We start from the raw sequence: 27,911 nt of genomic DNA, 5'->3' as shown, positions 1-27,911 counted from the left end.
GGCTCCCCGGCCACTGGCTGGGAGGCCACTCCTCCCGCACATCGCCACCGCCGCTGTCCCTGCACGCCCGCTGCCGGACTCTGCAGTAAGTGTAATGAGGAAACGGGGTATGCGAGGGGGAGGGAGACGGAGGGGACGGGCTAGCGCCGCATGTAACTAACTAATAGTTTATCTACACAGGGTGCCTCCAGCTGTTTCAATGCTACAACTCCCAGCATGTCCTGACAACCAATAGATGTCAGGGCAAGCTGGGAGTTGTAGTGATGAAACAGCTGGAGGCACCCTGTGTAGATGAACTAAGGGCGGAAGTCCCCCCCAGCAGGCATCAGTGACATTGTGCCTGCTGGGGAAGTCTGCCTGGTAGTGAGCACACTGCCAGGCAGACAAAAGGCATTTTTAATATAGTAAAAATAAAAATAAAAAACAGGGAGGGGGTTAGGGATAGATTGGCAATAGGCAGGGACAGAAAAAAAATAGAATGGTGGGAGCTACCCTTTAAACAAACAGGTTAGTCTCCTAAATCATCAAATCGAAGCCTGAAGCTGAGACAAAGAAGTATGCAGGGAGGGGGCAGTGTAACCTGTGAGAGGTGAAATATACAACCTGCCCCATACCTTATGATATAAACCACATATTCATATGAAACAGCAGTGTTAATTAACCTTTTCCACTCTGTCACCCTTGGGGGACACTCAACCATTCCTTACAATGCAAAAAAAGGGTCTCAAAAGAAAATGATCTTATGATTTCTACATTATTCCTCGTCTTGAACCCTAAACAGCCAATATTTAGGTATGTGACCAACTGGGCGAGTCATGAGTGCACACAATAGATCCAACACAAAGTAAGGGTGCTCAAAGAGTGACATTTGTCAGTGAGTATAGGAACCAGAGGGGCAATGTAGAAAAATGATACACTTCCCTGGGTTCACAGGTAATAATCCCTAAATATTTAAATCTGTCTACCACTGCAAGGTCGTGAATGTCAAGGCCATCACTGAGAGGAGCATTAGAACAGATTTAGTCCAGTTGATCTTTTACCCTGAATATTCTCCAAATGTGTTCATAAGATCTATAGCCCTGGGAAGTGAGGAAGTGCTACTTAGCAGAATGGACACCACTGGAATAGCAGAGGTGGGGGATCAGGAGTACACATATTTAATTGTTTTTACTCCAGCTCAGCCACATTTAATAGTAAAAATAATTCACCTAACAACCCTATTAAGCCACTTTCACAAAGCAATAATCTTTGCACTTGTATTTCAAAGCCAAAACCATGAGTGAAACCTACAGACCTATTTTTTTTTTGCCAATGCTGATTACAGAATGAGAAGTGCAGTTATGAAGGATTTGATTTGCCTGGAAAGAAATTCCTGGTAGCAAATTGCCATGAAAAACAAATTGCATTCACAGTTCACACATCTTAAAATTACATTAAAAAAATATGGCCATAAAATAGGAATTTAAAGCGTTACTGTCGTTAGAAACAGTATTCCCATTTAATATTTCCTTAAAACTAAGCATTTTCCTAATATACTTCATAAAAAAATTTGATTGCTAAAGATGTGAAAAAAGGGCTTCCGGTTATGTTGCGGCAGATGTAGGATGCAGCTCAGACGGGCTCCTGCTCTCCCCAGCTAGTATCTGCTGCTTACCGGCCCCACATTGTCCAGCGGACGTCCCGTCAGCTCCTCCATGCCTCCGCTAACCTGTAGGGATGGAGCGGTATCTTTAGCGCAGCAGCGTGCCTGCTTCACAGCCGCAGACAGACTGATGGCAACATATCAATCTGCAAATCTCCTGAGGAAGCAACGTCATCTCTGGATCATCTCCTGGGCACCTCTTCTCAACGTTCTTCCTGATGGGCTGGTCACAAATCCCACTCCCCTAGGGAGCTACACTGCTCCAGATCCGCTACTCAGAACACAGCTCACTCTCCAGATCCACGAGATTGTCGCTAGCGTCTTCGCTCTCTACATCGTGGCTATGGCAATGACCGCCACTCCTGTCCAGACTGAACACCTCCGGGACTTGTAACGAGCCTTTCAGCAGGACTTCTATGGTGTTCGTAACTGACAGCTGACTCTTCTCAGGTCATATGTCCTATTCTAGTGCCTTATGTTGTTGATGTTGTTTTTTATGATCTACCATGCACTGTATACCCTCCTCTCAGTTGTTCCCCATCCCTGTTGTGGTTTGCAATGTAGGGTGTACTTTCTATTTTTGTTTTTGAGCCTGGGACGCTCACACTTCTTCACAAATCATTCCAATTAAGTTTAGTGTCCCATTCCACAGATACTGATGTCAGACTGTCCCATCTTCTCTTAGAACTCCTCAGTATTTCTAACATATATGCTCCTAATGGTGACAACACTTTGTTTTTCAGGGACTTAGCGGACAGAGTACAGACTGATACCACCTCCGGTAAGGTATTGGGGGGGCGACTAATCGACTAATCAGTATTAGACCCTCTGGTTGACCGTAAAAGCCCACTCCCTCTCTTGACACCAGTTAGACCTAGGGACTATGTACTCCCCTCGTTTCTCGACTAACCAAACATACAAGATGCATGGCGCCCGAGTCATCCTGATGACCGTGAGTTTACCCATTTCTCCCATGCCCACCACTCCTGGTCTAGAATAGATTAGTCATCGGGTGCAGTCCATGGACGTTGGTGATCTGGCACTCTCGGACCATACTCTGGTGACTTGTCGCTTCAACCCTCTTTCCCCAAGGGCACTGACATTTTATGGAGGTTCCCTTCTTTACTGACAAGAGATGAATCCTTAGTAGATCAGCTTAAAGGGGTACTCCAGTGATACATTTTTTTTGACTATATGGCATCTTCTTTGTAAGCTTTTTTTTTGTTGCAATATACATGTGTTATATGTTTTGGCGGCATGTGTGTGTTTTTCTTACCTGTTTGTTGGGCAGGAAGTTCTGTAGTTCAGAGGGTTTTCTTTTACTCTTGTCCACAGTTCTGAGTCTGTTGTGGACAAGATGTCACAGCTTTTTTTTTCTCTGTCTGCATGAGAGGAATAAGCCACGCCCCTCATCTCATCCAGCTGAGTACATAGCTCCTCCCCTCCCCCCTGCTCTGTATTCTAATGACGCAGGTCTGTACAGGAGAAGGACCTCACAGAGAAGATAAGGGTTATCTGAAGGGGAGGATGAGAAGGTGCACGGGCTGGGGATGTATGGACTGCAGGGGAATAAATCTCTATGGAGGAGATTTATCAAAACCCGTGCAGAGGAAAACTTGCCCAGTTGCCCATAGCAACCAATCAGATTGCTTCTTTCATTTTTCACAGGCCTTCATAAAAATGAAAGCAGCAAGCTGATTGGTTGCTATGGGCAACTGGGCAAGTTTTCCTCTGCACAGGTTTTGATCAATCTCCCCTATATGTGAAGGGGCAGGGGGGGGACTCCTGAATGACACATGCTGGGAGTTGTAGTCCCTGTTGTGTGTGTGTGTGTATGCTAGTGTTTAAAAAACAGTGTGCCTCCAGCTGTTGCAAAACTACAACTCCCAGCATGCCCTGACAGACTTTGGGCATGCTGGGAGTTGTAGATTTGCAACAGCTGGAGGCACACTGGTTGGGAAACACTGTTCTAGCCTATTCAGCATACACATCATGTTACACCAGTGTTTCACAACCAGTGTGCCTCCAGCTGTTGCAAAACTACAACTCCTGCCAGGGCATGCAGGGAGTTGTAGTTTTGCAACACCTGGATGCACCCTGGTTGGCGTATGCCCTATAGAGGTGTGGTGAACTACAACCCCCAGGACACTAAGAGGCAGCATGCTGGTGTTATTACACAGACTGAAGACTCCTGAATGACGCATGCTGGGAGTTGTAGTCCCTTTTGTGCGTGTGTATGACAGTGTATCCCAACCAAGGCTGATTATATTAGTGTGCTGTATATAAGGGGGCTGACCCTGGAAAACAGTAGGATGGGTAAAGGGCGGAACAAACAAACAAACAAACAAAAAAGGAGCCGCCCCAAACCAGCAAGGCATGTGGCATGCTGGGATTTGTAGTTTTCAGCACAGCAAGAAACAGGAAATAGAAGCAAAGATAGGAAAACAAAGTGGGGGATAAAAAGAAAACAAAGAATGGAAATAGAGTAGGCTAAACAACAAGAATAGAAATGAAACAAAACAAATAAGGTAAGTCAAAAACGGAAAAACACGTTGACCACCGGAGTACTCCTTTAAGGCTTGGTGGCTGGAATTTTCAGTCCAAAATTATGCTCATAGATCAGACCCGAAACTATTCTGGGAGACTGGGAAGGCAGTGCTGTGGGGTTGATTGATCGCCCATATGACCCCGCTGAAACGAGAATCTCATACAACTGAGTTCTGACCAATGGCAGCGCAGGACAGGGGGTTGCCATGGAAACCCCCTGTTCTGCCCACCCCTGGATGTCGGGCAGAACGGCGGGGGGGGGGAGATGGAGGCCTGTGCCTGAGGAGAAGATGCGTGGGGCCCGGCGATCATCGCAGACATCCAGCGGAGATCACGGCTCAGGTAGGGAATCGACGGTGGGGGGGGGGAGAAATGAAAGTGAAAGTAAAGTGATCTTTACTGTGGCAACCACTATGAAGGCCGGACTGCAACTCCCAGCATGCCCAGACATCCAAAGGCTGTCTGGGCATGCTGGGAGTTGTAGTTTTGCAACATCTGGAGGGTCACAGTTTGGTGACCACTGTTACAGTTGTGCCCAAACGGTAGCCCTCCAGATATTGCCAAACTACAACTCTCAGTATGCCTAGACCACCCAGGCATGCTGGGAGTTGTAGTTCTGTAACATCTGTCCCTTCAGATTTTGCATTTTTCATGAAATTTTTGAAAGTTGCTGCTCTACTTTGAAGCCCTCAAAACTTTTTCAAAAAGTAAAAATATGTCCATTTTATGATGCCAACATAAAGTGGACATATTGTATATGTGAATAAAAATAAAATTTATTTGGAATATCCCTTTTCCTTACAAGCAGAGAGCTTCAAAGTTAGAAAAATTAAAAATTTTCATGAAATTTGGGGATTTCTCACCAAGAAAGGATGCAAGTAACGCCGAAAATTTACCACCAAAATAAAGTAGAATGTCACGAAAAAACAACCTCAGAATCAGAATAATCGGTAAAAGCGTTTTAGAGTTATTTACGCTTAAAGTGATGGTGGTCAGAATTGCGAAAAAGGGCTCAGTCCTTAAGGTGAAAAAGGGCTCAGTCCTTAAGGGGTTAAGCGCACATGCAACAATACTTCCGTCAAATATAAGCAAAATAAATTTATCCCCCATAGTCTTTAGTTAGGAAACCAACAACATTACTGTTCAGAACATATTATATTACATATGGGTCATCTGTGGATAACTATGCTGACCTTATGTAACAAAAAAAAAAGATTTACTCCTAGCTGTTATACAGACAAAAGAACTAAAACTGTTCAATTATTTCACATTTTATTTCTCATAGATTTCCTTTAAATCAGAAACCTCTAACTTGAAGCTGTACCAAGCCGCTTTTGAGTTTTTCATCTCCAGCTGAGGTGCAAAAAGCATTTTGACATTTACTAGTACTGAATAACACTTCTCAGCATACAAGTTGTCCTGTAAATGATCAACAACGTTACATAAAACCCTATCAATAGCCCAACAACTGCTATCCCACTATCTCTATGTAACCACTGCAGCTCTGCCTGTGGAGGTGCTTACAGACCTTAGGGGACTAGGATTGCAGTCTACAGTTTAAAATTGGTTCTACTTTTAAATCATATATAGAATCATCTTACAACTTCAAAATATTATTTCTCCCAAAGCTGGAGAAACACACGCAATTGATGGAATCTTACAGGCCAATTTCTCTGCTAACAGCAGACCTTCGGCTCGCAAAGATGCAGGACAGAAGATTGGTTGGTGTCACATTCAAGGCAGTGCACAAGGATCTGTCTGCAATCCTTTTCCTCGCCATTGCAAACCTTTTAAGCAGTGATCAGTGACTGGCTGAGCGGACATTCGACATGTAACAGGAACCAGGTAGCAGCGGGGACTGGAAGATGTCAGAACAGCAACTGCAGGGGGGATTGGGACAGGTGACTGTTTAATTTCTATATAACCCTGAATTACTTTGGAATTAATTTCTAGGGTGGAATACCACTTTAAATTTTAAATAAAGTTCAGGCCAGGGTATCTACTGTAATACTGTACCATCATAGGCCATGTATTTTCATGATTATATACCTAAAGCTTTAATTGTTTTTCTACACTGTACAAAACTGACTCGGTTTATTGTTGGAATTGTTTTATTGGTTCTATATATTGGTTCAAAAAGGTTTAACAAAAATATTTTGAACCACAAAATTAAGAGTACCTGTCACTAAGTAATCTATCCCTGATTTACTACTATACCTGTCTGATGCTAAGAAGCATCCTGCTCTTAATTTGCAAAAAAAAAAAAAAAAACTTTCATTAATACCTTATATGTTGCCAGTAATCCTGCTCACTGTATGAACTCCGTTAGGAAGGAAGGGCTGTTCCCCATCAGTCATGATGTCACCTGAAACCTGGCGGGGTTCACTTCTGCCCTCTCTCTTATCTATGCTGTGCTCAGTCTCAGAAGCAAACATAGATAAGCCAGCCTATGGCGCTGATGGCCGAGGATACCCTACAGTAGGCAATGACAGGAGGCTGGGGCATGCTAATGAGGTGTGCTGTGCCCTCGCTTCCACTTGTCTGATTCACAGGCAAAGAGCGAGGGCTGTCAGTTTCCTGAGTTTGGTCTCATGCCAGTCCAGCATGAGACCAAACAATTCTTTCGCTTAGATGCCGAATGCGGCCAGGACCGCAAGTGAGAACCCTAATGTCCAAAACTTTACAGACAAATGACATAGGGAAATAAACCTATTTATAGCTGCAAATACATTAGGCAATTACTTATTATCCTATTAGGAACATAATATAAAAAGTAAAATTTTATGACAGTGACCGTTTAAATAATCTCATTTTGCCAACCAGCAGAAAGAATGCAAAAACACTAACCTCATTTGTTACATTTGCAAAATATTGTAGAGTTGATATAACTTCTTCATCGCCTTTCCCCAGGGCAAAATTCTGGAAATAAAAAGCAAATAACAAACATTAGAGGAGTGATATAACAAGACCAAACAGACAGAAAAATAAGATTTTTTTGTACTCACGGTAAAATCTCTTTCTCGTAACTTTCATTGGGGGACACAGACACTGATGGGGTATATGCTCTTGCCACTAGTCAAAAAATTTGGCTCCTCCCTGGCAGGATATACCTGCCCACTGGAAGGGAGGAAATCAGTTTTGTCACAAAGCAGTAGGAGAAGCCAAAAAGAAAGGAGTCCCGGATAAAAATCCATGAACCGGAAAGATTATCCAGACCAAAAATGAAAAAATGGGTGGGTGCGGTTTCCCCCAATAAAATCTACGAGAAAGAGATTTTACGGTGAGTACAAAAAAAATCTCCTTTTCTCAGTCATTGGGGGACACAGACACTGATGGGACATACCAAAGCAGTCCCTGGGGTGGGAAATACACACCAGAGAAGGGAACACAGTCCAGAGACTGAACCCCATCCACCTGCAAGGTTTGCTGGCGAGACCCTCAGACGAGAGATAACTGGGGCCCGAAAACTGAGCATCTGGAAGCTCCACCACCCATGGAGAAGGGCCAGGAAGCCAAAAGGAAGAGACCGGAAGTCGATCCAAACTACGGAACCAGAAAGAGGACTAGCCCGACTGATAAACTCAGAGAAAAAGGGGGGCAACAAGAGAACCCATCCAGCCAATTGAAGAGAATATCGCAAGAAAACGCCAGGGAGATCAACACACGCCAGGAAGAAAGCGAGCACGGGAAATGGAGACCAGAAACCTCTGGAATAGAAAAAAAGAAAGAGAGACGAAACCGTCTCAAGAGACAGGATGCATCTAACCGATGACCCGATCACTGTCTCAGTGTTACTGCGAGAACTGTGGAGGAAGGGCCCGAAACCCGGCTGATCTGGAGTACATGGATCCCGAAGGAGAAGGAAGTAAAGCGGCAAGACAAGGACCTGAACGTCCTGAGAAGAGCATTTCGGAATACCGGAGGGACCGGACATGGGAACTGGAGGCTCTCAGGTCTCCTGAAAGCCACACACCTGTAAAGTGTGAGCACTCCCATCTTCAGCGGAAAGCTCCAGGAGACGTACTGCCATGTCAGGAAAACACTTAATGTGGCTGAGAGAGACCGCCCCACAAAGGGGATCGCGGAGTTAAACTGGACAGGAGTGTCACACATGCCCGAGACCACCACATTACGAAGGCCCCATGAAAAGGGAAAACCGTCCCAGAGATCAAGGCACGCCACTGCCACCTAGGAGGGGTACCAACACAAAAAATAATAAAAAAAAAAACTCCCTGCACTCGCAAACACGAGCGAAGAGGGGATGGACAAGGAGAACAAACCTTGGACCCAGCGAACCAAACAGATCAGAAGACTCCAAAACAACAGCCCATCAGGACAGGAATAGAGAGGGAGACAGAGGGAACCCAGCTGAGACTCCCAGGGTCAGGGCACATGAAGGTCACCCCAGAAGACTGCTGCGTCAGTGCCGCGCAACTGACATCGTTAAATGGAAGGATGGACACACCCACCCAGGGAGTCCCCACCAGGAAAGAGGAGAGCAAAGGCAGGAACCATACAACAGATGGTGGCCAGACCGGCTATGGCCGAATCACACAAGACTTACAGTCATGGCCGTAAATGTTGGCACCCAATACATTTTTTTAGAAAATGAAGTATTTTTTCTATACACGTGTTTTGCTATACACGTGTTTTTTTGTTTTGGTGTAGTTCCATTACACACAAAGGGAATAGAGAGGAAAAATAGCAAATTGGACATAATGTCACACCAAAATAGGCTGGACAAAATTATTGCCACCCTTAACTTATTTGGTTGCACACCCTTTGGAAAAAAAAAAACTGAAATCAGTGGCTTCCTATAACCATCAATAAGCTTCTTACACCTCTCAGCCAGAATGTTGGACCACTCTTCCTTTGCAAACTGCTCCAGGTCTCTCTTATTGGAAGGGCGCCTTTTCACAACAGCAATTTTAAGATCTCTCCACAGGTGTTCAATGGGATTTAGATCTGGACTCATTGCTGGCCACTTCAGAACTCTCCAGCGCTTTGTTGCCATCCATTTCTGGGTGCTTTTTGACATATGTTTGGGGTCATTGTCCTACTGGAAGACCCAAGATCTTGGACGCAGACCCAGCTTTCAGACACTGGGCTGTACAGTTCGACCCAAAATCTGTTAGTAATGTTCAAATATCATGATGCTTTGCACACATTCAAGGCACCCAGTGTCAGAGGCAGCAAAACAAGGCCAAAACATTGTTGGACCTCCAACATATTTCACTGTAGGTACTGTGTTCTTTTCTTTGTAGTCCTCATTCCGTTTTCTGTAAACTGTAGAATGATGTCATGGGTGACTCCGGCACTGTCCATGTCGAGCCCCCTGATGGCTGCACCCCCCCCACCCACCCAGTTAATACGAATGCAAGTAAGGTGCAAGTTGTCACGTATGGGCAGGGAAGGAGTGCTCGCTAAGCTTACCCGCGCCCCTGTCCCTGCCTACTTGTCCGCTTATCCTAAATGATAGGCCGGCAACTGGTTGACAATCCCTTCCTAAATAAATGAGGGGAGTCAAATGTCAACACAATAAATTACAATCCTGTCTGTTGTCAGGAGCAACAGGGAAACAAGCAACTAACAAAGACAAACTAAACATACACACATAAAGTCGATGTCAGTCAAACAGAGTCAAGCCAGGAGTGGGAAGAGGTGCCGAATCGCTATAACCAAAGAGAAGTCAGATATGAAGCCAGAAGTCAAGTTACAAGGAAATAAGGGAACGCTAGCTACTCAGGTAATGACCGCTTTCACAGGCATCTTCCCAGTGTCTGATGCCTGGTAATATAGGGAGATGCACATGTGGTCAATCAGTAGCTAGCCACTCAGACAGCAGGGCGTAACCCGGCAACCTTGCAACAACACCTTGTCAGCACCTGTTAACCCTGCTGGTGCTGACACAAGTAAGGTGCAAGAGGTACATCCCCAATGGGATGAAACCTTAGAACAGAAGCTGTTGAACACACCGTGTCACTCTATAATACCCCATTGTTAAATAGAGGCAGCCAGCCGCAGCAGAAGTGTGGAATGCGACCCAATGAAGGCCTCATGTACACCCCCTGAAAAGGGGGAAGGTGGGTTCCATACGAGCAGAGTGTCCACAGCATATGTAGGGACCCAGAGACTGGTACCTCACAATGGCTGTGGGGAACAAGGAAGCAGCTACGCAAAACAGCAGACGTAGAACAGGTGGCCGGAGGTAGTGAAACAGAGAGCAGCTACCGGTGTGCCAGAACGATGCTGGTAGCAGACCAACGGCACGCCTTCTGTGAAAGGGGAACAGTGATAGCCGCTGTTTCTGCAAAGGCCCAACGAACTTGCAGAAAACGCCTACAGATGGCATGCCGTAGAAAGCACCCGAGCTACAGACACAGATGACTGATGTAGGAGGCACGTGGTGCAGGAAAACATGCAGACGCAGTCTGGCTTACTTGGAAAAGGACAAGGAAAACAGAAAGTCCCCTTTTAAGGACCGCACACTGAATTCGGGTTACCGGACTTCAGCCACGGGAAGCCTTGCAGACAACCGTCTGGCTTACTGGTATAGTAATTCCTGGAACACATAAGGTGACTCATCCAGACACCTCACATCGATAGTGGAATACCAGAACCTTAGCTGTGGTATGGCAGGTATGAAGTGGGTGAACTGAATGTGGTAGGTGACCTGGTGGAGTGAGAAACCATCCAGACCATGGTCTGGCTGACTGGAATAGGGTCCCATGAAACCAACAAGTCCACCCCTGCGGGTACCTCACACTGGAGGTGGGGCACTGGACTGTGGCAGATATACGATGGATGGCGTATCGGTGTAGGAAACCATGCAGACCAATGGTTAGCTAACTGGCGTAGGGTCCAGTGCATGCAGGGACATCCCTTTAGAGACCTCACATAATAAGTGAGGTACAGGAACTCCAGCCCTGTACGCAGCAGCCTCATGATGGGAGAACAGCAGCTGAAGAACCCTGCAGAACACTGTCTGGCTTACTGGTATAGGGTCCGTTGTATATGCTGGAGACCACACTGACCAGTGTCTGGTTAACTGGTATGGGGTCCATTGGATATGCTGGAAACCACAGACTATTGTCTGGCTTAGTGGCATAAAGTCCATAGTATATGCTGGAGACCACACAGACCACCGTCTGGCTTACTGGTACAGGGTCCATTGTATATGCTGGAAACCACACAGGGCACTGTCTGGCTTACTGGCAAAAAGTCCATAGCATATGCTGGAGACCACACAGACCACCGTCTGGCTTACTGGTATAGGGCCACACAGCCCACTGGTTGGCCAACTGGAATAGAGGCCATGCACATGCAGGGTCACTCCTTCGGAAACCGAGAACTAGTAGTGGCGTACCGGAATCCAGCCGCGGATGAGACATGTGAATGTGATTGGTGGTGGGGGGGAAATACCCAGACCATGGTCTGGCCTATTGGTATAGGGGTCCTGGCACCCACAAATGTCACCCAACCATGGGATACTGGGATACTAGCAGCAGGTGCGGCGTACATGTAATGGGTGACCGGCGGTGGCAGAAACCCAACTGAATGGATTTCAAATACCCTCCCGGGAATGAGACGCTGCGTGGCGGAATCTTCTGCTGGTGATTGAACATAAGGCACAGGGGTGGCAAAGAAGGCTCAGGCATGGAGGAGGGGAACAGTTCGGAAGGGTCCCTCTGCTAGAAATGTATTGGCACCGGCTGGGGCACTCCATCAGTGGTCTGCTCTCATATGGAGGGACTGGAAATCGGCTGCAGGTGCAGCGGGCATGGCATGGTCATAGAATGTATCCCCATTATGTCCCTAGGGAACATGCATCCTTGGCAATGAACTGCCACGGCGGGTAGCATAAGGTCCCCCACAGAGGGAAAATGGAGGGATAGGGGCACAAGAAGTCCCAATGCTCAGAAACAGAGGGAAGGACCATAACTCCGTCCCTAAGGGGGTAACCCAGGGGAACCTTGCGGACCCGAGGTAAAAGTCACGCAGAGTACAAAAGTACTACCAAAATTGTGCCAAGATTAAATCGACCCCCAACTTCAGTTGGAAGGGTCCCCTCCTACATATAGGGAGAAGAGACTGCAGGGATGCAATTCATAAAAAAGTGACACCAGAGGGAGCTCATTGGTTGGAAAAAAACCAGGAGCTGTAATACATGTGATGACCACAAGGGGGCAAAGATTTTAAATAAATATATATCCGGCACTGTGTTCGGACTCTAGGTCCTGGGGGTCCTCTGCTTCTCAGGGCAAGACTCAATGTCCCATGAAAATGCAATTCCAAGGAAGAAGCGGCACTCCAATGTGGCATACAAAAAAGTTGTTTATTCACCCATCCAGTCACAAGTGCTACGTTTCTGTCTGCTTGAGAAAGGTCTCATTGAGCAGACCAAAACGTAGCACCAGTGACTGGATTAGTGAATAAACCACTTTTTTGTATGCCCCATTGGAGTGCCGCTTCTATATATATATATATATATATATATATATATATATATATATATATACACACACACACACACACATTTTATTTCCATGGCTACAAGAAGATCTGTGCTGAAGACAGCATCAGCAGGTCTGCTCCTCCCCTATACACTCCCACTTGCCCCGCTGCCGGAAGGTGTGTGTCAGGGCTGAGACCCTTGTAGCGCGCGCACACAGGGGGATTAGCAGGAGGGAGGGAACAGATTGAGACCCCCGTTCCCGAGCTGCGGAAGAAGAGAGGGAGAAGAAGAATTGAGACCCCCTTTCCCGCGCTGTGGAGAGAGGAGGGGGCGGAGCAATGTGTCTACTCCCCCTCAGCCAAAATGGCAGCTGGCTGGGAGAGGAATATTCCCCCTTAGTTCCCGCTCTACGGCAGAGGGGAAGGAAGGCGGGGCTATGCATGCAATAATGGCCGCCGGCTTACAATATAAGTCTGACGGCGGAGAAGCGGGAAGGAATTACCCCAGCTAGCAAGAGAAGCACCGGTGGACAGCGTGAGAGAGAGAACGCGCAGGGGGGACGCTGGAAAGGGTCGGCGGCTGCACATCGAGCAGACGCAGTGTGCTGATTAATACTGCGGTAGAAGCCGGGGATAAGACTATGGCAGTCCGCGCTGTTTGGCACTATAGCTGTAGGGGAAGAGCAGCACTGCTGTCCCTCCAGCAAAGTAACCGCTTGCAAAGACTGCAGCAGGGCCGGATCATCATTGGCGCTCATGGAGCGCCTGCTCCGGGCCTCGTGCCCGCAGGGGGCCCCCCGTCACATTCGGGATATCCCTGTGTCCCGAAAAATCTTTTCAGGACACAAGGATATTACCTCTCTGTGGCGGCCCCCACTTTAACTTTAAAAATGCAGGGGCTGCCGGGAGGTAGCGCACGTAGGGACATCACTGACATCCCGTGCGTGCGCCCATGGTAAAAGCAGAGAGGAGCAGAGCAGAGATGAGGACGCGCGTGCATGGTAAGTATCCAGCACCAGCTGGCAGCACGTCATCTTCAGTGTTCCGACCTCCGGTCCCGGGACCTACTGCTATGGCCCATAGGCCATAGCAGTAGATCGTGACCCCGGCCAGGAGGAGTAGTGGTCGGAACACTGAAGTGGGGCAATAAACATGCATCCAGCCTCCAGCCATACACTGTATATGGCTGAAGGCTGTATGTCTGTGGGGGAACTGTACTGCACATAATGTGGGGAATTATACTGCACCTAATGTGGGGAACTATTCTACACCTAATGTGGGGGAACTATACTGCACCTAATGAGGGGGAACTATACTGCACCTAATGAGGGGGAACTATACTGCACCTAATGTGGGGGAACTATACTGCACCTAATGTGGGGAACTATACTGCATCTAATGTGGGGAACTATACCACACCTAATGTGGGGAACTGTACTGCACCTAATGTGGGGGAACTATACTGCACCTAATGTGGGGGAACTATACTGCACCAAATGTGGGGGAACTATACTGCACCTAATGTGGGGGAACTATACTGCACCTAATGTGGGGGAACTATACTGCACCTAATGTGGGGGAACTATACTGCCAGCCTAATGTGGGGGAACTGTACTGCACCTAATGTGGGGGAACTGTACTGAACCTAATGTGGGGGAACTACAACCTAATGTGAGGAAACTATACTGCACCTAATGTGGGGAACTGTCAGAGGGGAGGGGGCCCATCATAATGAAATGCTCCGTCTTCCAGGCAGCTTTAATCTGGCCCTGGACTGCAGGGATGGGTACCGGAGAAGAGGAGCTGCACAGGTAACCCCTTACAATGCAAAACCCCTTTATAGGTAACCCCTTTATAAGCAAAATTTCCACATGGAAATTCTGTGTTTACAATAGCAGTAAAGTGAATAAATAAGACATATCATACATGCTTTGCTTAAAAAAATCTTCAGGCAAAAATTAACCAGCGGTGTGGATTTAAATCTCCATAGAATGTAAATTTATGCTTTATCAATGCAAATTAGATGTGTTTTATCAAATTACAAAGAACGTAAAGATGGCAAATCTTTTGCGATAAATCTAATAACACAGACAAGTCTTGTATTTCAAACTTTACTATTAAAATGACCCCATTAGGAATGCAGCAAAGTCAGGAAAGTAACAATATATCTGTACCTGTTTTTCATACTCAAGGAGTTGGCTGGACAACTGTTGGGTAGCCAAGCACATTTCATTCTTCAAAAGGAAAACAAATACTTAAGTTAACTCATTAAACATTTTTGAGATAAAGAAAATTTTTAATATTAAATAAACTCCAACCTTGCTATAGATTGGAAGAAATAATTGCAATAAGGAGGGGGACATCCCTTGGTTTTTACCGCAAATGGGCAAAGTGGCTAACTTACCATTCGATTAGGGATGCTGTAATACCATATCCATATCTATAAAACAGTCGATACGGTGGTATTTGCACTTTTTAGCTACCTTGACAGACTAAAGTAGGAATGATGAAAAATTGTTATATATGATATAGGAATGATGATAGATTTTTATATATTATATTGAGCACCACTGAGACACCTGACATTTGTGTTTGCTTTTCTATTTCTTTTAGTGCAATTCAAGTGTACATATGATGCTTGCTGTGTAAAGCTATTGTACTTTTCTTCAAAGCCTAAATAAAACTCATTTGAAACGAAAAATATACATTTCACTACATAATCAGTTAGGCTACTTTCACATTATCATAGTGCTCCTACCCGTTAAGGGTCCATTTGGTGCCCAAAAAAAAGGAGTAGAACAAACCCTTTGCACAACAAACACTGACTTATCGGACATGCAGAATTTTTTTTTTTCAACTTCCGTGTTTTTTTTAACTGAAGCTCTCTTTAGCAGAGTACAACAGTAAAGTGAACATAGCCTTATCTTACACAATGGTCTTAAGAACGAAATTAAACAAATTTATTTTTTTACCCTTGATGTGAAGATTGTGTAGCATGTAAAGAAATTCTGTTTTCCGTGTCTGCAGAAAGAAGTAACCGGTTCATTCTTTCTGCGGACACTGCACGGAATGTATAGCCGTCTATGAGACAGCGCATTCCTGTGCGGAGCGCCGGCGCCTGCAGTTTGCGGAATGACATTCTGTTGTGTGAACATAGCCTTACAGTTGAAAATAGAAATTTTGTGTTTAGCAGATACATTAATTGCATTACAGTTACAAATCTTTCAGCCTTTTTATCTAGCTGCGTTTCTTTTATATAACTATATTTTATCTTTTCAAGGCTGTTTCAGACTAAAGTATGCATATTGTGTCCCTATGTGTGCTATAACAGTCTGGGAGACTTCTTGCTTCACTATGGGACTTGCATGGGAAGTTCCCGAACAAGTCCTATAAACCAGGTTCTGGCAGATCCAGCATGAAAACCTAAGTAAGTTGTTAACGGGGTACTCCGGCCCTAGACATCTTATTCCCTATCCAAAGGATAGGGGATCCTTTGGACAGGATCCAAAGGATAGGGGATCCTTTGGACAAGCGCCACGCCTCCTCCCATAGGCTTGCATTGAGGGGGTGGGGCGGGGGGGTGATGAGGGGGCGGAGTTGTGACATCATGATACTCCAGCCCATGTATGATGAGTCATCAGTCACACAGGAAAAATAAAAGCAAATAAATAAAGCAAAGTAACTATGCATCAGGACATAACTTTACATGCATGGTCGTTAATGGTTTAACAAACAAAAAGTAAAAATAAAAAAACAAAAAAAATAATGGAAATGAAAGCCAAGATAATAAAAATAAAAAATAAAAAATGTAATATAAAAAGCTACTAAGGGGACAAAGTGACAGGATTTTCAAAAAACCCACATGTTTTAACAGATTCCCCACACCTCAAAGCAGTCGAGTTTTCAGGTTTAGTATTTCACTATTTTTCTGGTGGGTTTTTAAATACAACTGTTGGGTTTTCAGGAAAATGTCGGGAACACGCCCCTAATTATGCAAACCACGCCCCTTTAGTCAGGTTAAAAAAACACTCTGAGAAATTAGAAAACCGTCGGGTTTTTAGCAGTAAAATGTGTCACACAAAGTGTCACATAGCCCAATATAAAGAGTCAGGATCATGTTAGTAAATCAGGGCCAATGTCTTTAAATGTGTAATAAGGCTTGTTACACTTAAAATGTAAAACAAAAAAATAACTACAATGTCTGTACATTATTGATCTCCTGGATAACTAATAATAACGCAATATTCATGTGAAATCATATCCCATCACCATTTGTCTATACTGAATCCCCCTAAGGCAGAGCAATACATAGGAAGCATTTTGTATCACAGAGTATAACATGCAGCTTATTTTACAGGCAACATTGCAAAAACTAAATATGTAAACCAGTTTGCTCACCTGAGCCCCATAAACTCTTTGCATAGTCTGAAGCAGCTGATTTGTATATTCTGTTAGTGTTCCAGCATCTTCCTCAAAAACACTCAAAAGGGAGCGGGTCTATCGTAAAAAAAAAAAAAACAAAAGCATGGCTGTAAATCAGTATTGGCACAATACATGGAATAACAGGTACACATACTGTAGAGTTAAAGTTCGGTGTGGCAATTTACAATGGCACAAAACAAATAAATCCTAGCTTTCTTAGAGACATTAAGGAAATTAATATTAAAGGGGTACTCTGGTGGAAAACTGGTGCCAGAAAGTTAAACAGATTTGTAAATTACTTCTATTAAAAAATCTTAACCCTTTCAGTACTTATTAGCTGCTGACTACTACAGAGGAAATTCTTTTCTTTTTGGAACACAGAGCTCTTTGCTGACATCATGACCACAGTGCTCTCTGCTGACACCTCTGTCCATTTTAAGAACTGTCCAGAGTAGGAGAAAATCCCCATAGAAAACATATGCTGCTCTGAACAGTTCCTAAAATGGACAGAGATGTCAGCAGAGAGCACTGTGGTCATGATGTCAGCAGAGAGCACTGTGTTACAAAAAGAAAAGAATTTCCACTGTAGTACTGGAAGGATGAAGATTTTTTAATAGAAGTAATTTACAAATCTGTTTAACTTTCTGGCACCAGTTGATAAAAAAATAAATAAAAATATTTTCACCGGAGTACCCCTTTAAAGTGTCACTGCCATTTGTAAAAGCTTTTGACATGTTGTTCAGACATGTAATGTAAAAATCTAGGATCTGCAGCAGATTTTCTGCAATGGAAATCCCACTGCCAAAAATCAGCCATAGCAAGCCCATCCCCATTCAAACTCGAAGCCCACCCACGTGAACAAGCCCTAAGGGTACAATGACATGTGCACGTTTTGCTGCAGATTTTTTGCAGCGGGTTTTGCTATCCAAAGGGAAGTTAATGAGTAGCAACATACCGTGATCCACTTGTGGAAACTCTGCTTGCAGATATTTTGCAGCATGAAGACCCGCAAGCAGAAATTCAACTGCAGGAATTCGGCAGTGGATTGTTTTCGTGTTAACATACCCTTATGTGCATATTTTTTCTGCAGATTTGCTGAAGCAGGTTTTACTACCTATTAAAGTCAATGGGCAGCAAAATCTGCAGCAAAAATACACCAGAGGTGTGGAAATTTAATAAAAAAACTACTTGTCCACGGGACTAAAACGGATCAAAATCTACTTGTCCCTCATGACGATCCACTTGTCCGGGCCAATTTTCACTTTCACACTCTCGTTTTTTCCTCCTCGCCCTATAATAGCCATAACTACCTACTATAATGATACTTTTTAATTTTTCAATAACATTCTCCAAAACAAACAATAAAAAAAATAATAATAAAAAAATATATATATTCGGTGAAATGAAATTGAAATAGTAAAAGATAAGTTTGCTAATTTGGTGGTTTTCTTTTCTACACTATTTACCTTGTGGTGGAGCTAACATGTTGTTTTGATAATTTAGGCTGGCCTGATTACAGTAATACTAGATTTGTATAGTTTGTCATGTTTTACAAATTTTTTTAAAAAATTCTGAATTTTTCCAATTTTTTAATTGCCATTTTTGACCCCTGTAGCTTTTAAAAAAAACTTTTTTCGCATAGGAGGCTGTATGAGGGCTCATTGTTTTGGGCAATAATCTGTTACCATTGGGTATTGATCTGACTTTTTAATCTCTTTTTAACTTATTTTTCTGGGATATTAAAAAAATTGCAATTCTGTGGTTTGGTATTTTTTTTTCATTTACGTCATTAACCGTATGGGATACATAATATTATATTTTAATAGTTCGTACAATTACGCATGCAGCGATACTAAATATGTTTATTATTATGTTTACATGTTTTTATATAGGAAAAGGGGGTGATTTGCACTTTTATCATGTAAGGGGTTAATGTGCATCTTTTAAACTTTTATTAAAACTTTTTTTTTTTTCTTGTTTTGTTTTGTTTTACACTTTATTAGACTTTTAGGAGGGATCATTAGATTCCTCATTAGATTCCTCATACAGATCAATAGAGTTCTACTGAACTCCATTGATCTGTGTGCTCTGTGATCCATTGATAGAGCCTGGTCCAGCCAGGATCTATTAATGACAGAGCCACAGGACAACAGGGAACAGAGGTAAGCCTTCCGGCTATCTCTATAGTGGATCGCCCCCCCTTTGATCACGCTGCGGGGGGGCGATCCACCCCACTAGCCCATCAGAAATCATTCACATGTCCCTTTAGATGCCGCTGTCGGCTTTGCCAGCGGCGATCTAAAGGGTTAATAGCCAGCCGCTGCAATCGCCGCATGCTGGCTATTAGGGGTGCCCCCCGGCTACTGAAATCAGCTGGGGGCTGCAGAGTATGGAGCGAGCATGAGTCGGGAGCCCACTCCATACAGACTTCTGAGCGCCGCCGCGCTTGTCAGGTCCAGCCCTTCTTGCCTGAAGTCGGGCTAAGGGCCGGAAAAATTCACCTGCCCGGCGCCCGGAACTGCATGTCCCGGGCGTCCGGCGATAGGAATTCCACATCGCTGTACGCATGTGTGAACGCACCCTTAAAGGGGTACTCCGGTGGAAAACTTTTTATTTATTTAAATCAAGCCAAGTGGTTGACCGTGGGTTCACCAATGTAATTTTAAAGCTTATCTTTTATGCAATATGAAATATGCAGAAATGAAATAATTATTTTCACATTGCTTTTATAATGGAACTGCATTCCTGGCATTTGCCTATTCAGAATTGTTTCCTTTATAAGCAGGAGTGATTGTGATAGCAGACAAAGGAAACACTTGTTGCTATGCCAGCCTGTGCCTGCTACACCATAGAAAACCGGCTGGCAATCATGGTGGGCTAGAGTTGTCTAAAGAAATGTTAAGGATATGATTTACCTTCCTCTATTATCTTGAAAGAAGCAATTTGCCTACAGCAGCTTAACATAATATTGAAAAACAATAAGACTCTGTATGCACGCTCTTTTTTGCAGTATTATATTACCACAAATTACATGAAGAATTGCATAGCTACCAGCTTTTATGTGTTAAAACACCATGTAAATACAAGAAAGCAGCGCAGGCTTAGTTCAAACACTAATCCCATCTACTCCTAGGAGACAGAACATGCACAATACCCTTTCAAACTACTGTTATCCTCCTGTAAAAACCTTCGACATGAACTCCAGTCAAAAAGTCCATAAAACGGGCGTCAAAAAATCCCATTCACGTCACGTCATAGGCTTACATTGAGATGGAGGGGAGTGATGTCAAAAGTGAGCGGAGTTGTGACGTCACAATACTCCGGCCCTGTAGTGGTGACCCTTCAGACATGGACCGATCGTCGCTCTGTGCATCAGACACAGGTAGGTGCTGCATGACAGATTGCGGGGGTCCCCCAGCGGCGGGAACCCCCGCGATTAGACATCTTATGCCCTATCCTTTGGATAGGGGTTAAGATGTCTAGGGCCAGAGTACCCCTTTAAGGAGCCCTCCTGTTCTCCACTCATTACCTGTATTTACTGCACCTGTTTGAACTCATGACACCTGTCCACACACACAAAAACTCCAATCTCTCCACAATGGCCAAGACCAGAGAGCTGTGTAAGGACATCAGGGATAAAATTGTAGACCTGCACAAGGCTGGGATGGGCTACAGGACAATAGGCAAGCAGCTTGGTGAGAAGGCAACAACTGTTGGCGCAATTATCTGGGATCAGGCCAAAACTACACGGCAGGACCTTGTCAGTGACCTGAAGAGAGCTGGGACCACAGTTTCCAAGAAAACCATTAGTAACACACTAGACCGTCATGGATTAAAATCCTGCAGTGCACGTTAAGTCCCCCTACTCAAGCCAGCGCATGTCCAGGACCGTCTGACGTTTGCCAATGACCATATGAATGATCCAGAGGAGGGAGAAGGTCATGTGGTCTGATGAGACAAAAAAAAAAAAAAAAAGAGCTTTTAGGTCTAAACTCCACTCACCGTGTTTGGAGTAAGAAGACGGATGAGTACAACCTCAATAACACCATGCCAACCGTGAAGCATGGAAACATCCTTCTTTGGGGCTGCTTTTCTGCAAAGGCGACAGGATGACTGCACCGTATTGAGGTGAGGATGTATGGGGCCCATGAATCGAAATGAGAACTTGGCCAACAACCTCCTTCCCTAAGAGCATTGAAGATGGGGTCTACCAGCATGACAACGACCCGAAACACACAGCCAGGACAACTAAATAGTGGCTCTGTAAGAAGCATCTCAAGGTCCTGGAGTGGCCCAGCCAGTCTCCAGACCTAAACCCAATAGAAACTCTTTGGAGGGAGCAGAAAGTCTGTATTGCCCAGCAACAGCCCTGAAACCTGAAGCATCTGGAGAAGGTCTGTATGAAGGAGTGGGCCAAAATCCCTGCTGCAGTGTGTGCAAACCTGGTCAAGAACTACAGGAAACGTATGATCTCTGTAATTGCAAACAAAGGTTTCTGTACCAAAGATAGATTTTTCTACTTACCGTAAAATCTGCTTCACGGAGGATCCATTGGGGGACACAGGAACTGTGTGGCACCAGAATGGGTCTCCTGCCTTTCCCAGTCCATTTGCGAGACCGACAGAAAGGGGACCTGTCCCAAGTCGGTGACTCTGGGGAGGAGTTAGATGACAGGACCTTAGGGCATTTGTGGAAACGCTTGGAAGAGGGATCAGGAGAGACTGAGTGGTCGTCCGGGAGAGAAGATCGCAAAGAGGATCATTCCAAAAGCAGTAACACTGACCTTGAGACCCATGCCAGGTTGGAAGTGTACTGGGAAAGGGAGGAGACCCATTCTGGTGCCACACGGTTCCTGTGTCCCCCAATGGATCCGACCGTGAAATTATGCTTTTCTGATGTATCAAATACTTATGTCATGCAATAAATGCAAACTAACTTTTTTAAATTATACAACGTGTTTTCGTTTTAGATTCCATCTCTCACAGTTGAACAGTACCTATGATAAAAATTACAGACCTCTCATGCTTTCTAAATAGGAAAACCTGCTAAATTGGCAGTGTATCAAATACTTGTTCTCCCCACTGTATGCAATTTCATCAAGAGAAAATACTGGCAAATCCAAGAGACCGCCACTTCTGTAACGCAAGGTCAAATCTCAGCGGAATATTTCCCCAGAAGATTCCACTGCAAATACACAGCAAAAGCCATATGTGTAATGTGTATAATGGCAAATGTCAATTTTTATGCAGAAAAAGTCTGCAGCTTGTGAACGCGATCTCATGCACTTGCCTGGTGTTGTATTCCACATCCTTCCTGTGTAAAGTTACCCTTAGGCTGGGTTCACACACAGTATTTTGGTCAATATTTGATCAGAATAAAACCAACACATAAAAACATTAAACTATAGCTGTCCTGTGTTATCTTGACAATTACATTGACGTGATCTAAGGTGATACAAGGTGCTCAACCCCAAGTGCAGTTGTGTTATCTTGGCCTATAAGATTTTAGTAAGGCTTTTAAAGGAAAACAGCCTGTTCACCCACACTATTGCAGTGGATCTTCGGTGGGACACATTTTTGGACCTAAGCTACGTATTTTAGTCAGTGACCCTTCATCGGACTCCTGTTTACCCACACTATAACTCAGTGTATTGGGTTTGGTGTGGGTGAACAGGGTGACCATTTTTCTTTAATGGGGTTTTGCCAATACACACTGTTATGGCATGTTATGCAGGAATATACAAAAAACAAGATAGCGGGAATCCAACTCAATCACAGGCCTATCCTTCAATGGAAAGGTTGCCACATGTGCAAGGGCAACCTCAGAGAGGAAAATATCCTTGGTGAATTGCTCGGTGGATCTGGGATCTTATTGTTCCAGCAGAAATTATCTGGAGTTGGCTCTTATGCCACGGACAAAGGTGGCATCCCTTTGGCAAACTGGACTTTTCTGATGCATTCCGGCAGATGAACATGTTCAATCCCCTGCCAGAATCAAAATCCTTGTTGTAGGTTACATTGTAGAATTCCAAAGTTTGAACCAGCGGTTAAAGTGCCCATTCACCTCTCAGACTAGGTTTCCACACAGAATTTTTTGGCAATTTTTGGGAAAACTGCCACTGCAGTTTTTGCACCAAAGTCAGAAGTGGATCCAGTAGGAAGGAGCAGTGTAAGTCCTTCCTTTATATTTCCATTCATTTCAAAAGACTTCTGACTTTGGCTCAAAAACTGCAGTGGCAGTTTTCCCAAAAATTGCCCCCAAGAAAACCTGACAGCCTCCTGAATCTCCAATACAAGGGCTGGATGGGATGAATTTTTGCTGATTGACCCTTTTGTTCTAGGAGGGATAAGCTGGTGCCAAAGTTGTCTGGCTACAGCTTGCCCCACCCCTCCCCACCTAACTAGTGCTATTCATATTGCTGGTGTTTTCTTATATGGCAGTGGGGTTCTTCAGGGTCCCAGGACAGGGGATAAGTGTCTAATTGTGATGGTCTGACTGCTGGGACCACCTATGATCTTGAGAACAGGGATTGTAATCTCCTGTCCAAAAAGGGCAGTGGGTTGTGCATTGAATATGGAAGCAGCCAGACATATACTCTCTTAGCTTACATTCACACAAAAATATTTGCTACTGATTAATTCCAATGGTTGGCAGAATCTGCTGAACATACCGTTAGACTACGCTGACAAGGAGGATCTTTGCGTAATGTCTGGCCGGTACTAGCACCGCTCAGGAATGCGTTGTCTTCATATGTCCATTATTTCTGCAGAGGCCAGAATCGTGATTTTCAGGATTCCGCTGTGTGCACAGTGTAGCAGAATCCTATGGAAATCAATGGGACTCTGCTGTAGCGGAATTTCCAAGTGGAATTTTTATGGCAAATTCTTCTCTGAAATTCCGCCGTGTGAACATGGCCTTAGAGTTCTCTCATAGACAATAAATAGACAGACCATGCACAACCCGCAGCTCCATTTGGACGGGAGACTCCAGTCCCTACTCTAGAGACCATGTGGGGCCCAGTGGTCAGACTCCCCACAATCAGACGTTTCCTAGCCTGCTGCGGATTTTACAAGGGTGATTTAGGGTGTAGTTGTACGTACAGTATTTTGCACATATTTGAAGCACAGGATTTAGAGCTGCAGATTTCAATGTAAACTAAATGACTGCACATAGCATTACATTCTGCCCAGGATACTGTACGTGGGAATAGACCCTTAAAGGGGTACTCCGGTGGAAAACTATTTTTTTTTTTAAATCAACTGGTGAAGCACATTTGTAAATTGCTTCTATTTAAAAATCTTACTCCTTCCAGTACTTATCAGCTTCTGTATGCTCCACAGGAAGTTTTTTTTAATTTTTTTTTTTTTCCTTTCTGTCTGACTACAGTGCTCTCTGCTGACACCTCTGTCTATGTTAGGAACTGTCCAGAGTAGAAGCAAATCCCCATAGAAAATCTATCCTGCTCTGGACAGTTCCTGACACAGACAGAGGCGTCAGCAGAGAGCACTGTGGTCAATCAGAAAGGAAATTCAAAAAGAAAAGAACTTCCTGTGAAGCATACAGCAGCTGATAAATACTGGAAGGATTAAGATATTTTAAATAGAAGTAATTTACAAATCTGTATAACTTTCTAGCATCAGTTCATTTAAAAGAAATTGTTTTCCACCGGAGTACCCCTTTAAGTCCTCATTCCAGGTACACTAACAGCTCAGCGCTACATTGATTTGGTGGTGGTATGGCCATTTCTCCAAAGTGACCCACGACCCCTTTTACAACATAACACCGGGCCGCATATTGCTTGTGTTACTGCAAGCAGCCTGCGTGGCCTAAACATGAAACCAAGGCCTGCAGTGTCTCCAGACTAGTCTCCCATTCGCAACGTCATTGGTCAACAATTGCAAAGAGGCTGGCAGCAGTGGATCGTGATAAATAGTGTGCCCAAGGGCATTCAGCGTGGCAGAACATTCCTCAGACAACCAGTAATAACCTCATTGATAGCAGTGTAAGTATTTCTGCACGTGGCGCTTATACTCGATACTGAATAAACAGATGTTTTGAATATTTTGTTTCCATTTTTTCCATTATTTCCATATCATTAACATGTCCATCAAGTCTGTGATTTCCATAATTCCACGACTTTACCTTCACCATAGAGGGGTTGATTATTTACTTACTGGATACCAAGCCTGGTATCCTTATTATTAGAGGAGATCTGTAGTGCAATATAACTTATCCCCTATCCGAAGGTTATTGATCGCGGGGGGGGATCCGGGCGTTGGGGCCCCCCGGGATCTCCTGGACGGGGCCAGGGCAGTAAGCTGGAAAGGGGGTGTTCTAGCCCCACATGATGCGGTGGCCGACACGCCCCCTTCATGTACCCCATAGATACACATGGAGGGGGCATGTCTGCCGCGGCTTTCTGCTGGGGACGAAACTGCACTTCCTGCAGACTGCCGCGACCCCATCCAGATCCTGGAGGGCCCCAGTGCTCGGACCCCCCCCTCGCGATCTATAACTTGTCCCCTATCCTTTGGATAAGGGATAAGTTATGTTGCACTGGAGTACTCCTTTAAAGGAAAACTGTCAGCTTTCTCGACCCCCCCACCCTCACTAACCAGCGGTACTGGCTGGTAGTGCGGGGGACGCTGATCAGTTTGATGCTTACCGTACCCGGATCCACTGCGCCATTCGGCCCTAAGCTTCTATTTTCCGGATATGCTAATGAGGTGCTAACTGGCACTCCGTCGTCAGTGCTGCCGGCCGCAGCACCGCCAGCTCATCAATATTCCTCCCCACCCTCTGCATCTCCCTCTTCTCCCCACTCTATAATGAAGAGAGAGGGGAGGAATATTGATGAGCTGGGCGGCGCTGCGGCCGGCAGCACTGACGTCAGAGTGCCAGTTAGCATTTCATTAGCAAATCCCGAAAATAGAAGATTAGGGCCAAACGGCGCGGTGGATCCGGGCACGGTAAACATCAAACTGATCAGTGTCCCCCGCACTACCAGTTTTCCTTTAACCCCCTAGATCAGTGTTTTCCAAACAGTGTGTCTCTAGCTGTTGCAAAACTACAACTCCCAGCATGCCCGGACAGCCAAAGGCTGTCCGGGCATGCTGGGAGTTGTAGTTTTGCAACAGCTGGAGGCCCAGTGTTTTAAAACTTCCCTGGATACCAGTGCCTTTCTTATATACCACATGCCAGTGTTAAGGTTTACCCACTTGAAGCAGGGGGCTTTGGTAGGAGACTAGTGGCAGGGGGTGGGCACTGAGGAAAGTTGTCGGTGCAGCCATGTCCACCCAGTGTAGCGGCCCTCAGTCACCTCACAACAAGCCGCCCGGTCTCCTACCCGCAGGCCTCACCCCCGCCCGCCACAGTGCCAATGCCCGGGGTCAGAACCCACGGCCCGACACCCCCTCCCCCAAGAGCCAGACAGTCACGTGACCCGCTCAGGTGACCCGGCGGATGCGCAGCTATGACAGGCTGCCACAACAACAATAACAACAAAGTTTTCCTGCATCCGGGTCTGTTCCACGTAGTGTCCGCAGCCCGTGCCCCTTATTACCACATCCGACGGACTTTGCGCCCTGAGTTACACGATAACTTCCAGCAGGAGCCGGGTGATGTAGATAGTGTGAACAGCGTCACTGTGCCATCTGCGCCCCCGATGCACGACGGAAAGCGCCCTTACCTGGGGGCTGTCCTGCAAGGCCTCCTCCAGCAGCAGCTTATCCACGGCGGGCATGTTGTCCTCGGCAGGGAGAGCACTGAATTATTTAGCTGGATTTAATTATCTGCCCTTCCTCCCGGAGCTCAGCAACACGTATTGATCGGACTGCTACTCCGCCCGCCGCCGCTAGTTGGCAGCAAAGAGCGTCCTGTGATGAGGAATGGCACCGTCTGCAGCCTGTAGACTCCTCTGGAATAGATACAGCACATAATGGGTTAACAGGCGGACGTGTTGATGCAACGAAAACACAAAGGCGGATATTTTCATGTAAATAAAGCTCAGGCTCCATTCAGTGTGAAGTCATAATGTGTCATGGGTCCTGGGTATAGTCTGCCTGGAAAAGAAAACCTGATGGACACATATGAGGCTGGGTTCACATCACGTTTTTGCAATACAGTTCCCCTTATCAGGTCTTTAATAAAAAAACGGATTCCTCAAAACCTGACTAAATTCTATCAAAATGTGTGTATAAATTTGAATCCGTATTCGGTTGAAAACCGTACATGGTTTGAAAAATTATGTCCGGTTGCATCCGTTTTTTAAGAAAAAAAAACGTTATATAACTTTTACTTATAACATATACGTTTTTAACTTTTCACTCCATTATGAATAAAGTTTCACTTGTTTGATTGAAATTCCAAGAAAAAAACTGTGCAAAGTCAAAAACCGGATGGTGAAAACCGGATGGAACCGTACACACATACAGTTCTGTACGGTTCCCATTGACTCCCATGTGAAAAATAAATATATGTTTCAATACAGTTGTTCACTCAGACCAAAAACCGTGGTAGGCTATGGTTTTGAGTACGGGTAAAAAAACTGACAAAACCGTACGGGATGCAAAACGGACACAACCTGATGCATCTTTTGGCGTACGGTTTTCACTGGAGAGTCAATGCATATGGTTTTCAAGACCATTATATCCATCTTGGATCCTTTAGGCCCTGTTCACATCTGTGTTAGGAATTTTTGTTGCTCTGCTCAGTCACAATAGCAGGGCCGTGAAAATAAAGACAGTGCTGGATCCCTTAGGCCCTGTTCATACTACAGAAATTCCACATGGAAATTCCCGGGAGATCCAGCTTACAGCAGCCTCCTCCAGAATAGGTGCTTAAAGGG

The 27,911-nt window shown here is 45.0% G+C and overlaps 1 protein-coding gene across 5 annotated transcripts in view; it reads right to left on the bottom strand.

Moving 5' to 3' along the window:
* The window catches only part of APPL2 (adaptor protein, phosphotyrosine interacting with PH domain and leucine zipper 2), a 59,208-nt gene extending 31,984 nt beyond the window's left edge, over nt 1–27,224 (bottom strand). For 2 of the 5 annotated variants that reach the window (XM_056574493.1, XM_056574495.1), the window contains exons 1-4: nt 26,284–27,224; nt 17,042–17,140; nt 14,818–14,877; nt 7,037–7,108 (exon numbers count right to left, since the gene is read on the bottom strand). In XM_056574493.1, coding sequence (XP_056430468.1) covers nt 7,037–7,108; nt 14,818–14,877; nt 17,042–17,140; nt 26,284–26,355 — 303 coding nt within the window. In that variant the 5' untranslated portion in view covers nt 26,356–27,224. Of the gene's footprint in view, nt 1–2,918; nt 3,047–7,036; nt 7,109–14,817; nt 14,878–17,041; nt 17,141–26,283 lie in introns of those variants that run through there. The other 3 variants (XM_056574496.1, XM_056574494.1, XM_056574497.1) reach the window with 3 other exon arrangements.
* Between the last annotated feature and the right edge of the window lie 687 nt (nt 27,225–27,911).

This window comes from Hyla sarda, chromosome 4 (assembly GCF_029499605.1).
Source record: "Hyla sarda isolate aHylSar1 chromosome 4, aHylSar1.hap1, whole genome shotgun sequence".
Lineage (NCBI taxonomy): Eukaryota > Metazoa > Chordata > Amphibia > Anura > Hylidae > Hyla > Hyla sarda.
Note: the sequence above shows the minus strand (reverse complement) of the source record. Positions and strands in the feature narration are given on the sequence as shown.